Source organism: Mustela erminea, chromosome 11 (assembly GCF_009829155.1).
Source record: "Mustela erminea isolate mMusErm1 chromosome 11, mMusErm1.Pri, whole genome shotgun sequence".
In the NCBI taxonomy this organism is placed as follows: Eukaryota; Metazoa; Chordata; class Mammalia; order Carnivora; family Mustelidae; genus Mustela; species Mustela erminea.
In genome coordinates this window covers 104,936,195-104,950,462 of record NC_045624.1, presented here as the reverse complement: position 1 = coordinate 104,950,462, position 14,268 = coordinate 104,936,195, and the positions used below count along the sequence as shown (strand labels likewise).

The 14,268-nt window shown below is 39.1% G+C and overlaps 1 protein-coding gene across 14 annotated transcripts in view; it reads left to right on the top strand.

The window, feature by feature from the left end:
- The window catches only part of SUGCT (succinyl-CoA:glutarate-CoA transferase), a 787,044-nt gene that overhangs the window by 338,280 nt on the left and 434,496 nt on the right, over nucleotides 1-14,268 (top strand). For all 14 annotated transcript variants that reach the window (XR_004276715.1, XM_032304187.1, XM_032304179.1 and 11 more), the window contains one exon: nucleotides 11,027-11,098. Coding sequence is in view for 13 of the 14 variants with exons in the window: in XM_032304187.1 (XP_032160078.1) it covers nucleotides 11,027-11,098 (72 nt within the window). In the remaining variant the exon portion in view is untranslated. The remainder of the gene's footprint in view (nucleotides 1-11,026; nucleotides 11,099-14,268) is intronic.

Sequence of the window (14,268 nt, the reverse complement as noted above, 5' to 3'; positions counted from 1 at the left end):
CTGTCCCTCTACCTTTTGCCTTATCTTCACAATTTCTTGTGCAGGAATTTGGAGGAAAGACTTTGAGCCTCTTTCCTATCAGTGGGACCCTGTAACTTCTGTCTGTACATCTCAGTGGCCAACTGCCTGCAGTAGGACTTTCAAGAATTATTCGGTCAGAATTTCTCGCCCTGTCCCCTACCTGTACCTCCGTACTTTATCTTGCTGACTGCTTTCCTGAGCCATGTTATTCAAACCTTTCAGACTCTGGGCTGAAAATTCTTGTCACTGGACTTGTACCCAGTGACTCTTTAGGTCTAGAGTGTAGGTCTAATGTCAGAGCCTCACCCCAACTCTGTTCCTACTGTGGATGTCCTATGTTTTGTCACTGAAAAATATTGAAATATAATGGAATTAAGCTATGTTTGGAAAACCTTGTTGGCAAGCCACTCTGTGATCTACATTAGAATATACTTATTCTATTTTAATTTTAATTTTTTTAGAATATTCTTATTTTAGTTATAGTTAATATCCTTTTCTAGCTTGATTTTTTGCTTGAAAGTGACATCTTGAATAATGTTCTGGTCTGTGAATGCTTTGAACTGGTCTGAGATCAGTGTAGGCTTGCTGTCAGAAATAATATTTTCGGGCGCCTGGGTGGCTCAGTGGGTTAAGCCGCTGCCTTCGGCTCGGGTCATGATCTCAGGGTCCTGGGATCGAGTTCCGCATCAGGCTCTCTGCTCAGCGGAGGGCCTGCTTCCCCCTCTCTCTCTGCCTGCCTCTCCGTCTGCTTGTGATCTCTCTCTCTATCAAATAAATAAAAAATCTTAAAAAAAAAAAGAAATAATATTTTCATGGATAGTCTGTAACTAGTATGGGTCTGGTTATGGGATTGCTGTAATATGTTTGAGATATAACTAGTATGGGACTGTGGTTGCTACAACATGCAGAGAACACTTTAAAAATGCTTAACGCAGGGGTGCCTGGGTGGCTCAGTGGGTTAAGCCTCCAACTCTTGATTTTTGGCTCAAGTCATGACTTCAGGGTTGTGAGATTGAGCTCCACATTGGGCTCTGTACTGAGCATGGAGTCTACTTGAGATTCTCTCTCCCTCCTTGCCGGTCCCTGCTACTCGCTCTCTCTTAAAAAAAAAAATTAATACAGTCAAGGAATTTTTACCTTGAAGTGCTCCTGAAAAATCAATATGGACTTGTCTGAGATTTTTGTTGCTTGCCATTAAATGGTAGGCACTTTTGGTAGGCTATTTCAAATAATCTGACTTACCATTCTTTATAGTGAAATCAATTGAGGATCATCAAAATCAGTTCCTGGCCCATACCATCCAGTAAAAATAGCACCATGTGCCATATTCCATTGTGTCCAAGATGCATGATGACTGCATCTTTTATGACGACAGCAGGCTTTCATGACAAAGGACTTATTCTATAAGAAAAATAACACCCATTGACAGTTTGTGAAGAATATAGAAACAATAAGACAGCTTCCATTTTCTTCCTCGCTACTGTCTCCATATCCAGTGTCAGAAACTGGGTGATTGAAGACCGCAGATCTGTTTGATTTTAGTGAGATTGAATTGATTTGAAGAACCTCCAGTATATTTTTGAACAGTCAGATTTCCTGTGGAATTGGAAAATCCCGGCCTGGATCTGGGATTGCAGGAGATCACCACATCATGTCTCTCTCAAGGCTATTCTACAATTCAAGGCCAGGGTTTGTATTTAGAAATAAGACTTCAAAGTGGCTTATTCACGATGATGAATGATGTCCAGACAAAGCCAAATAGTAGGTGAGATGAAGGACTCCTGGCCTTACTTATCCACTTGTTGCAGGGTCCCATCCCGTGGAGGACACTGTTCTTGAGTTGTAAGTGGGTTTGTGCCTCGTTGCCATCTGGCTCAGCCAGCTTCGGCACCATAAGGTGAACTGAACTGTTTGTGGTAGGAAATAGTGCTCTATATTTGTCACGATGTACTAGCACAGACCCAAAGTCAGTAACTGCTTGACATTCCAGAAAACGTTCTCATGGCAGTGAGTTAAACTTCAGGGAATGTCTTTTTCCAGTGGATGATGAAGTCATTTAGCAACAGTTACCTTTTGTGGAAGAAAATTTTGTTAAGACTTAGGTAGCCCCAGGAGGCCCAGGAGTTTTTGCTCTTGTTTTTGAAGTAGATGCACTACTCATTGTGTACTTTATTTAGACCAGAAGAAATACTTATGTGTCAATATGATAGCTTAAGAGGGTGACACAGAAAGTTTCAGTTTTACTTTTTTTTTTTTTTTCATTTTCCTCTTGACCGTCTGGTATATTGAGTTGCTGTAGAACTTCTGGAGGTATTTCTGTGGTTTTAATCATAGGCAGTTCAATAATTAAGAGATTATCCATCCAGGTTAGCATGCCTGGAAACTGGGAAAGCAGAGCATCTAGGAAGCAATAGAAAATTCCAAGAGCAATGGGAATTCCAACTTGACCCTTTTATTTCTCTGACATCATGTCTGCTCAGTGTTCTCTACCCCTGTATCTTATATGGCCAGCCTTCAGTCTCTCAATGGGGTCCCTTTTATACCTGAAACTGCTCTAACCAGAGGAACTGAACTCTAACTCTGTCTTCATGTTTCCCAGATTGCTTCTAAGTCATGCAGTTTCCTTGGGATGGCTAATCCCTTGACCCATCAGTATTTTTCTCAGTCTGAGAAACACCTCCTTCCCCAAGAAAGGAAGTATGTTGTGACTAGAATGTGAAGAAAATTGTCAAGTTTCTGTGTGATCTCCCCTACCAGTGACACTTGTCACCCTTGAATCAGCACAACCCCCAGCAAGGAGCATTTCTTTTCCTGGGAATAATAAATCTGGTGTCCTAAGAGGAATGGCTTGGGTTTGGCCTCGTCCTTTTAAAGCTGTAAACACTGGTCCCCGTTTCCCTCTCCCTCAGCATTTCATGCAGAAGCAGTGGCTTCTTTTCTCCTGAGGCCTGAATTCCTTATATGAGAAATACTCTAGCCATGAGAGTACATAGCCCAATTAGGTACTTTTGATGCAAATTCCCCCTGTGATGGAAAGCCTGCTAGCAATGTGTGTGTAGGGCATGTTGTCACTTGTTCAGTATGGATAGTGAGACTAAGGTAATAAGAAGAAAGAGAGGAGTTGTTTGGAGATAGATGAAGGCCCAAAAGTTAGGATCTAAGGGCTTAGAGCACAGTTGGAAGTTCCTTTTAGGTAGATGCAGTATATTAGTAATTGTTTAATAATAATGCTATCTATTGAGTCCCTACTCTTTGGCAATGAGTCTATGGATCTTATACTGTGGCTCTCACATCTCACTGGATCTGCTTCATTTCATCAAGCACCGAATCAAGTATTTAACAAGGTGACCATCCATGGTCTCCTGTTTTTCCACCTTGGATGTACAAGCATCTCCTTCATGATTGTTCTTTGACTTCATCAGGATTTCTTATCCACTGACATCTTTCCTTTTGTCCTATGTATAACCTCCTCCCATCTTCACCACCTTTTTCCATATCCAATTAGTCCATGGCCCATCACCCAGTAACATTATGGCCAGTTTTCCAATTTTCCTGCATCTTTTACTTTTTTGTTATTTTCATCTGACAATATCCCAGTAAATGCAAATATCCATTTGTTTTATGTCTGTGACTGAGAGATGTTGGAGACTATCACTCAGTGGGACTTCCAACACGACTACGTGTATCTTTTTTTTTTTTTTTTTTTTAAGATTTTATTTATTTATCAGAGAGAGAGAGGGGGAGAGAGCGAGCACAGGCAGACAGAATGGCAGGCAGAGGCAGAGGGAGAAGCAGGCTCCCTGCTGAGCAAGGAGCCGGATGTGGGACTCGATCCCAGGACGCTGGGATCATGACCTGAGCCGAAGGCAGCTGCCCAACCAACTGAGCCACCCAGGCGTCCCACGACTACGTGTATCTTGTCACTCGGCTGTTCCACTCTTCAGTGGGATGTCAGAACTTATACACTCTTTTCAGGCTTCCAGTTTCATGTGTCCCAACCCTGCTCTCAGTTGCTGACCTCACTCCTTATTTCATAGGAAAGTAGAAGCATTTAGTGGGAACTCATTCATCTTCCTACAACCACACCAACATGGCACCTGCATGTGCTCAGTCTGTGTTCTCTGTGTGTTGTTGATTCTTTTCCTTCACAACCAGATTTATCAAACAGATGTTTGCATGTGCTCTCCCCATTCTCTTAACTGTTACTTTGTCCCTGATTCACTTCAAAGTTCATTCGATCCACATTGTGATACCAGAACAGCATTTGTTGAGGGAAGGAAAGACCACCTTGTGGGCATTCTTTGGTCCTCCTCTTACTCCTGTGGCTAACTCCTCTTCTGCTTGGACTTGAGATGGGGGTGACCTTCAGACTCATCCCTTGGCTCCCCACTTTTTTCCTATTCAACTGTTGAACTCTTCCTACATGACTTCATCTGTGTGATGGCTTCGCTTATAGATTATAATAAACCACTCTCAAGTTCTCCCTACAGTTCAGACTTGCATCTGGTCTCCAAGTTCTGTTCATTTGGAAGCTCCACAGGAGTATCTCAAAAGCTCCTCAGAAACCTAAAGCTCACCATGACATCTTGCTTTCCCCCAGTCTTCACCTCTTGACCATCACATTCAAGTCATTAACAACTATAGCAGATTTTACCACCTAAATATATTTTTTGAAGTTTTTATTTTAATTTCAGTTAATTAACATGCAGTATTATACTAGTTTCAGGTGTATAATATAGTGATTCAGCACCTCCATACATCACCCAGTGCTCACCATGACAGGTGCCCTCCTTTTTTTTTAATTTATTTTTTATTTTCAGCATAACAGTATTCATTATTTTTGCACCATACCCATGCTCCATGCAGTCCGTGCCCTCTATAATACCCACCACCTGGTACCCCGACCTCCCACCCCCCGCCCCTTCAAAACCCTCAGGTTGTTTTTCAGAGTCCATAGTCTCTTATGGTTCACCTCCCCTTCCAATTTCCCTCAACTCCCTTCTCCTCTCTTTCTCCCCATGTCCTCCATGCTATTTGTTATGCTCCACAAATAAGTGAAACCATATGATAATTGACTCTCTCTGCTTGACTTATTTCACTCAGCATAATCTCTTCCAGTCCCGTCCATGTTGCTACAGAAGTTGGGTATTCGTCCTTTCTGATGGAGGCATAATGCTCTATAGTGTATATGGACCACATCTTCCTTATCCATTCGTCCGTTGAAGGGCATCTTGGTTCTTTCCACAGTTTGGTGACCGTGGCCATTGCTGCTATAAACATTGGGGTACAGATGGCCCTTCTTTTCACTACATCTGTACCTTTGGGGTAGAACAGTGTGGAGATTCCTCAAGAAATTAAAAATAGAACTTTCCTATAACCCTGCAGTTGCACTCCTGGGTATTTACCCCAAAGGCAGGTGCCCTCCTTAATCCCCATCTCCCTTTTCACCTAGACCCTCACCCATCTCCTCTCTGGTGACCATTAGTTTGTTCTCTATAATTAAGAGTCTGTTTTTTGGTTTGTCTTTCTCTCTTTTTTCCCTTTGCTCATTTTTTAAAATTCCACATATAAATGAAGTCATATGAGATTTGTATTTCTCTGACTGACTTATTTCACTTAGCGTGATACTCTGTAGCTCCTTCCATGTCATTATGAATGACAAGATTTGATTCTTTTTTATGGCTGAATAACCATTGTGTGTGTGTATGTGTGTGTATACTATATCTTCCTTACCCATTCATCAATTGATGGACACTTGGGCTGCTTTCATAATTTGGCTACTGTAAATAATGCTGCTCTAAATATTTCTTGATTCTGTTTTTTTCCATCTCTGTTGTCAGGGCCCTAATCTAATACATGATGACTTAAAAAAATTAAACCTAATTTTGTTTTTGAAATAACAGTAGATTCATATGTATTTTAAGAAATAATAGAGATAGATCTTGTGTACCCATTACCCAGTTCACTCCATTTTCAGATTGTATGAAACTATAGTGCAGTGTCACTCAGGATACTGATACGGATTCAATCAAGATACACAATATTATCATCATGACAAGGATGATTCCTGCTGTCCTTTTTTTTTTTTTTTCCTGCTGTCCTTTTTTTAAAAAAAAATCTATAAATTTTAGTTTTTAGAGCAGTTTTAGGTTCAGAAAAAAATTCAACAGGAGATACAGAGATTTTCTGTATACCTTCTTCCCTACACGTGCACAGCCTTCCCCCATTGTCAACATCCCTCACCAGAGTGCTGTGTTTGTTATAACTTCTATAACTACGCTGACATAGTATAGTCAAAGTCTGCAGTTGACATTAGAGTCCACAACACACATATTGGTGTTGTACACTCTGTGGGTTTGGACAAATGTATAATAACATGTAGGCATCATCATAGTATCATGCAGAGTATTTTAGGTCATAGTGGTATGCATTTAAGGTTCCTCCGTGTCTTTCATGTCTTGATAACTCATTTCTTTTTAGTGTAGAATAATATTCCATTGTCTGGATATTTATTTATCCATTTACTCACTGAAGGACAGTCAGTCAGTTAGTCACATGGCCACACTGTTGGTGTTTTCTTCTGACCATGCTTTCTCATTTTTTTACAATATAGATAGATTGGGAATTTTCCAGATTTTCAATTTCTGCTGCCCTTTTCCAGAACAATTCTGTTTTTAAGTAATCTCTTTTTTCACATTGTACTATAAGCAGTCAGAAGGAGCCCGGCTGCACCTTCAACATTTTGCTTAGAAATATCTTCAGCTAAATACTTAATTTCATCACTTGCTAAGTTCTACCTGCCACAAAAAGCTGGGGCGTGAACACAATTCAGCAAAGTTCTCTGCTGCTTTATAACAAGGATTGCCTTTCCTTCAGTTTCCAACTACATGTTCCTTATTTGCATCCGAGACCTCATCACAGTGGCCTTTCCTGTCCATATTTCTAAACATTTTGTTCAGCATTCCTTAGGTATTCTCTAAGAAGATAGAGACTTTCTCTCTAGCTCTCCTCTTTTTTCTCTGAGCTCTCAACGGCTCAGCATAGGCTCTTCACAGCAGTGTAGACTTTCTCTAGCATGTACCTGAGATCTCTCCCAGCCTCTACCCATTGCCTGCTTCTAAATTACTTGAACATTTTTAGGTGTTTGTTACAGCAGCACCCCACTTCTCAGTACCAATTTCTTAATCCTCAGGCTGCTGTTACAGAATACGGCAGTCTAGGTGGCTTAAACAACAGACATTTATTTCTCATGGTGCTCCAGGCTGGGAAGTCCAGGACCCCAGCAGAGGCAGATTTGGTATCTGGTTAGGGTCTACTTCGTGATTCGCAGATGGCCATGTTCTTGCTTCTGCTAATCTTAAAAATAAACTTGGCGATTATTTTTAAAGTGAAAATAGGTTTATTTGGGAATAACAGATAACTGTGACTCAGGACATACAAGCTATGGCAAAAGCAAGGCAAGTTCAAACAAAGAAGAGGAGGAGGAATGTTATTTTATGGAGATGAAGGAGGAAGTTGGGAGGATTTGTTTTGAATGAGAGACCACCAGAGGAAAGCAAGAGTTCAGGGTGATGATGGTTGATGGTTTCTCACTTGCTGAGCTGCAGGGGCTGTTGATTTCGTGTAGAGGATTCAGTGGACATGTGGCCTTTGAACAACATGGGTTTGAACTGCACCGGTTCATTTATACTTCGAGATTTTCCCATAAGTACAGTACAGTACTATAAATGTATTTTCTCTTCCTTATGACTTTCTTAACATTTTCTTTTCTCTAACTTTCTTTACTAGAAGAGGTATTACTATAGAGGTATTACTATAATACCTCTAAGATTCAAAATATGTTAGCAGACTATCGATGGTATTGGTAAGGCTTATGGTCAATAGTAGGCTATCAGTAGTTAAGTTTGGGGGAGTCAAAAGTTATACTTGGATTTTCAACTGTGTTTCGGGGCATTGGTGTGGTTCAGGGGTCAAATGTACATCTTTTCCTGTGGGGTCTGTAATCGATCCTTCTTTCCTATTGATGATTCTTCTGTTGGGGTCTGTAACTGACAGTTCTTCTTGTAATTGACACCGAGTGGTATGACTTTTCCTTCTAGTCTCCTGACTTCAATTTAGTGAGATTTCCCTTTATTAATTACTGCACTCATAATACCATCATACTGAGATTAGGGTTTTAACATGTGAAACTTGGGCAGACATAATTATTTAGTCGTCAGCCAATAGTATTGTTTTAAGTTTTTACTTAAAATATATTTATTAAATATACACTGTAGCAATAGTAACAGGGGACAAATAAGTATTTCAAGAGCTCATTTTTACCTTCATCCTTACAAATCTATTTGGTGACCTTTAATTGTGTTTGGTAGTTCAGCTACTAATCAGTCTTCATTTTCCTATGATCATTAACTAGTTCTCTGTGCTCGAAATTTTACAAATTATATATTGATAAAGAAATATTTCATGGTATAGTTAAGGCTTAAGGAAGAAACTCTTCTGCATTAATTAAAAGGAAATGAGTATCTTCCAAAATGTAAACTTGCTGAATATCATGTCACTAATCTAAAATTTTTGAAAGTCTTTTTTCACATTATTCTTGGTAACACACATTTTTACTTCACATTACTTACCCACTCCCCGACTTAGACAAAACAAAACAAAGCTAAACAAACACGCAAGCAGACAACGTGTGTACCTTCACGCTGTCAACTATGTTGTTGAGACATCTCTGCTCAAAATCCTCTGCCCCTCTCTCACAGGTCCACTGCAAATTCCCTTTCTGTGGTTTGAGAAACACTAATGCATTATTTATAATACTAACTTTGCTTTTACCCTGTGAACCAGGAAAATAATCATTTAAAATAGTTCATGTGTTATCTTTTGAGTAGCATTCATTACCAAAGCAAGCAAAAATGTAAATAGAATAAACCCCATTACAGTGTTTTGCTTGAGATTCATTTTAGCCACAATCCTATTACATGGAAGCAGTTATCTGAGAGATTCATTACATTTTACAACCACTTATTCATTGCCTGACACTCTTCAGGTATCAGGTTAGGCCTGGTAGGTAGAATAAGAAGAAAACCTACAAACTACCAGCTTGGGTCTCCCAGCACCCCATTGCAGGACTTTGAGCAATGACGGGAATGCTGTCTATCTGTGCTGATGTGGCAGCTACCAGCCTCATGTAGCTATGGAAGGCTTGACTTGTAGTCAGTGCATCTGTGAACTGAACTGTTACTTTAATTTTTTCCTAATAGCATCTCTATTGAGATATAATTCACATGTCCTATAATCTGGCTATTTGAAGTGGACAGTTCGGTGATTTTTGGTGTATTCACAGAGTTGTTCCACCATTACCACAGTTGTGGAACCTTTTCATCATCTCCACAAGAAACCAAGTACTCAGTTATAGTTGCTCCTCAAATTCTCCCAATGTTCTCAGCCATGGGTGACCGCTAAGCTTTCTGTTATCTATGGATTTGCCTATTTTGGACATTTCATAGAAATGCAATCACAATATGTGGTCTTTTGTGAATGGCTAATTTGATTTTAGTTTAATTATACTCAATAGCCACGTGTGCATAGTGGCTACCGTTAGAAGCAAGTGTAGTGGAAGACCCCTTGCAGATCCTTAAGGAATGCTGAAGGCTAAGAAGAAAATCATGAAAGGGGGCATATGGAATATAGGTCAAGAGATTGGAGATGAACCAAAGTTGGAGCCTAGAAATAAGATAGATTCCTGGAGGAAGGGATGGTTAACAGTACCAAATAATACAGCGGGGTCAAGAAGGTATAGTGTCAGTGTAGTGTTGGGGTAAGAACCCTGATGACAAAGAGCATCAGAATATGGTATTGGTGAAGAAGTATAGGCAGGTAGAAATTTTGTATCTTTTAGAGATGGAGAGAAGGAAGAAAATCTCTAGATAGCTTGAGAAGCATGTCAGGACCGATGGAAATTTTGTTTTCCTGCTGTTAATATTTTTAGTGTAGGCCTGAGCCTAATTGTAGGCAGAGAAAAAGGACTCAGTGGGAATGAAGAGATTAAAGATGACCGCAGGGTTCTGAAGGATGTGAGTGAAGGTGGGACCAGGGTTAGCGTAGGAGCAAGCCCTGGCAAGGAAGATAGAGGTCATCTTTCTCAGAGGCAGCGGTAAGTGAAGAAAAACTAGGTGAAGATACAGAACAATTTTTATGTAAAAAGGAAGGAAACGAAAGAAACTCATTTACTTAAGGAAAAATGAGGACGAGGCCTTCTGAGGGTAAAGGTTGGTTCATCCAGCCAGCACTGGGATCAAATGTGGAGAAGGGAGTTCTCCAGAGTGTCTAGGACTCTGGGAGGTGGGAGTATCAATTATTTATATTCTTTTTGCTGCTCTAAGAAATATGTCTCCTAGAAGCGACAAACATTTTTCAGGTACATAAAACCACATGAGGTACACAGATTCACATGTGCCAATTTTCACTTACAGAAGAGTGATGATGTCCAAGAGTTTACATTTGAGATCTTCAAAGATGAAATCTATCAGCTTAGGTACCTCCCTCCCTCCCTCCCTCCTTCCTTCCTTCCCTTCATTCTTCTTACATTTCGTAGAAAGCTGTGTACCCTCTTGCTCTTTGCCCTCCAAGGAAAAATGGAAACAAAGAAAGCATAAAACTTTGGAATAGCCAAACAATTCATACAGTAATGAATATAGAATTTTGTGTTACTATTACAACAAAACTATTTTAGTTTAGTTTAGAATTTTCTTTATTTTTCTAAGTTCCCTACCCCCACCCATGTTACAACAATTAGTGGAAGAGTTGGAGAGTGCTTTGAAAATGCCACATAAAAATAACTATGCATATATAAAAGCAAAATATACTAATTAATTGATATGGTTTTAATTAATAATGTTGATTTAGAGCATGCTTTCTGTGTAGAAGTTTTAGAAATTGAAGCTAACTTCTATGGTATTTTCAATATATAAATTTATATATTTATGTATTCATTTATTTATTTTAGGCTTTTAAAACCAAGGATGGATATCTTGTGGTTGGAGCAGGAAACAATCAGCAGTTTGCTACTGTGTGCAAGGTAATCAGTAATCAGTGGGATGGGCCAATGATCTATGCAATGACTTGTTTTGTCCAGAGCCAGGAGAGTTCAGTTTCACCTAGAACACTGTCCTTAGGTCTATAGCTAGCTCGAGACCCCTACTTTCTCCCCTACCCTGTGCAATTTTTACACTCCAAATGCTAAGGACATGGTCTGAATTAGCATACTGACTTTTTTTTTTTTTTTTGAGGTATCTAGCTATATTTTGAAATGAACCAAAGTGTATAGTACCAACATGACCTCGACTATTAGTCCAATGAGGAAAGGGAAAGAAAAAGAATTCATTTTAAAGGCATTTTTAGCATCAGGATATTTTTTCTTTTTGCTTTCCCCTTTTTTTTTTTCTTTTCTTTGTTAACAACGTGAGACCTAATTAAGCCCAAATACAATGTAATACCAAATTATTGTTTTAGCCAGTAGAAAACCAAACATTTTTTTTTTCAAATTAGCCTTTGTTTAATGAGTACCTTTCTGCAGAGTTCATGTTTTAAGTTAAGTTTTAGCAATTAAGATTGTATTAAAAATGTTGTTCCTCAACAAGATTTTTAAAAAAAGGCCTTGGAGTCATTAAGGATAATTTTATGTTGAAGATTTTAAGTTTTTGGCATCACTTGGATTTTTTTTATTTGATTTTTTACTACTAACCTAGATTTTTTTTTTTTTAATTTAAGTCTTTCGGTTCCTGTTCACTTTTTCCAGTTCTAATCCCAGAAATATAATCTAGCTTTAAAAATCTACATTTAAGTTTTCATTTTAATTTCTCTTACAGGTAAAAAGAAGTCTTACCTGTTGAGGATGTTTTTCTGATGGGCAGTTTATTTTCTTGTACTAATTAATCATAGATAACCACTCACTGTGAGCCTTCAGGTTCATTAAAGATGCCTGTGAATTCCTTAGGGGAACCTTCTTTATTGTCATTAACTTCTTATGTACAAAAATTATTTATCACTGTGGCTCTTTTGTGCGAGAGGTTAATGAGCACAGCGGAAAACCACAGCAAAGCGGTGGGAAGTACCGCGGAGAAGGTGACAAATAGAGACAGTTCCTATTGCAGGAAAGGCTGGAACATCTGAGGTGGGAAAGAGGGGAGCTTTCATAACGGTGACTCTGAGTAAGCGGAGAGAAAATGGATTCAAACATTTGATCTAGGATCAAAGAATCTTTATTATGAACGGTCAATGTTAAAAATATGAAACATACGGAAGCCGTTGCCTGTGAAGTCATTTACGTACTCTAGCTGCAGAGATGTAAAAGCCAGTTCATTGCTATAAATGAGTACAGATTTTCTTCCTGGGCCATATGTTTTGGAGTTTTCTCTCTCCAGAAAGGGGGGTGGGGGGGGGGGAATTACTGGTTGACATATTCTTCACTGTTGAAAATAACTGTACTGAATTCTTTTTATTTTTGATTCATTACTGCTGATCAGTTTGAAACTTTTGAACTTCCTCATAAATATCCATAAGAACGTTTTTTTGAAAAAGATTTTTGTTTCAAAGTGGAATATTTGCCATAAGTTTCAGTACTAAAATATGACTTATTGGGATGGTGTGTTATGATACATTTGCTTAAAAGGAGAGCATCAGAGGGCCTTTGAGAATGGCATACTTGACCTTTCTTTTACCATATGTGAGTTATGAATAATAATCCCTGTTATGAGGCTTAAGACAATGTCTATCAAATCCTTTGAGATACTCAAGAAAAGTTTTGTGAGTAGAGGATTTTAATTTTATTTCCATCATTTATAGGCATCTTGAGCAACCTTGCAAACTGATTGACTTTATTTATCCTTACATGTAAACTTGCCCTAAAAACCCTTTTAACCTAAGAAAAATGGCCTGTTTCCCTTTTCCATAAATAGTGGGTTTCTCCTAAGTACTTTTTGTTCAGATTTATCTGTTACTGAGGGGCTTGCCATTCAAACTGGCCATGTGGAAGATGAGGTCCCCAGTTTTTTATAGTAAGCCCATCAATGGTTCTTTTGCCAAGTAAATAGTGAAAGATAGGGCAGCTCTATCTCCTAGGGAGAAATATAGCAGTATTATCTGTGATGAATGCATAGAATTTACTTAGGCCTATTCTCTTTCCAAAATGGAATTTGATATACTGGCTGACTAATGCTACTTGGGGATGGGTCCTTTTAAAGAGCTCTTATTGTCAGGAATTAGAGTGAGAACAAGAGCAGGGGGTTCAAGGCTTGGCGTTCAGAAAATCTTTCTGCATATAAAGTGAACCTTGGCTTAGAACAAATCCTATTTTATGTCTCTTAACATGATACAGAAGAGTAGGGAACATGAGCATATGTAAGCTATTTTAAGCTGATTGATGCCAATACTAATGGGTATTCCTATTTGAAGTACATTGACATCCTTTTAAAAGTCATTTAGACTGAAGGTTTCTTGTATTGCAGGGGATGTGCATTGGTTCTCAACTTCAGCATGCAGAGGGAATCTCCTGGAGCTTCATTCCCCAAAATTTCGACTTAGCATGTCTGAGGTGGGGTACAGGAAACTCCAGTTCGAGTAAGCATTGTTGTTGATGCTGGAGTGGGTGGTCTGAGGACATGAAAGCAGACTTCTAAGGCATACCATGAGTCTTGACACTAGTTGGGTGACCTCTGGTGAGACACTTAATCTTGGCCAAGCATCTGTTTTCTTACAGTCAAATGAAGATTATGATATATAACTCTCCTAATATATAACTTTTGGAGTTTTCTAAGAGTTAGATTGGATAAGTAAAATACTCAGTCCAGTCCTGGCTCACAGAATGTGCTTTGTAAATGGCCTCTATAAAAATTAGGTTTGGAGATTCTGGTTCTGGATAAGATAGAGTAAGCACACTTCTCCCTGTCTCTTCCACTGAATATAATGATAAAACCTGGATAGAATGTATGGACCGACTCTAAGAGGATGCTGAAAAGTAAGTAGTGGTAGGTAAACCGGGGAAGAACACCAGAATTTAAAGTACCTCTGAAAAAAAATAAAGTACCTCTAGTGCTCCTGAGGGGCTTAGTCGGTTAAGCGTCTGTCTTCAGCTCAGGTCATGATCCCAGGGCCCCGGCATCAAGCCCTGCATCAGACTCCCTGCTCAGCTTCTCCCTCTCCCTCTGTGCTCTCCCTTCCTCTCTCTCTCTCAAATAAATAAATATTATC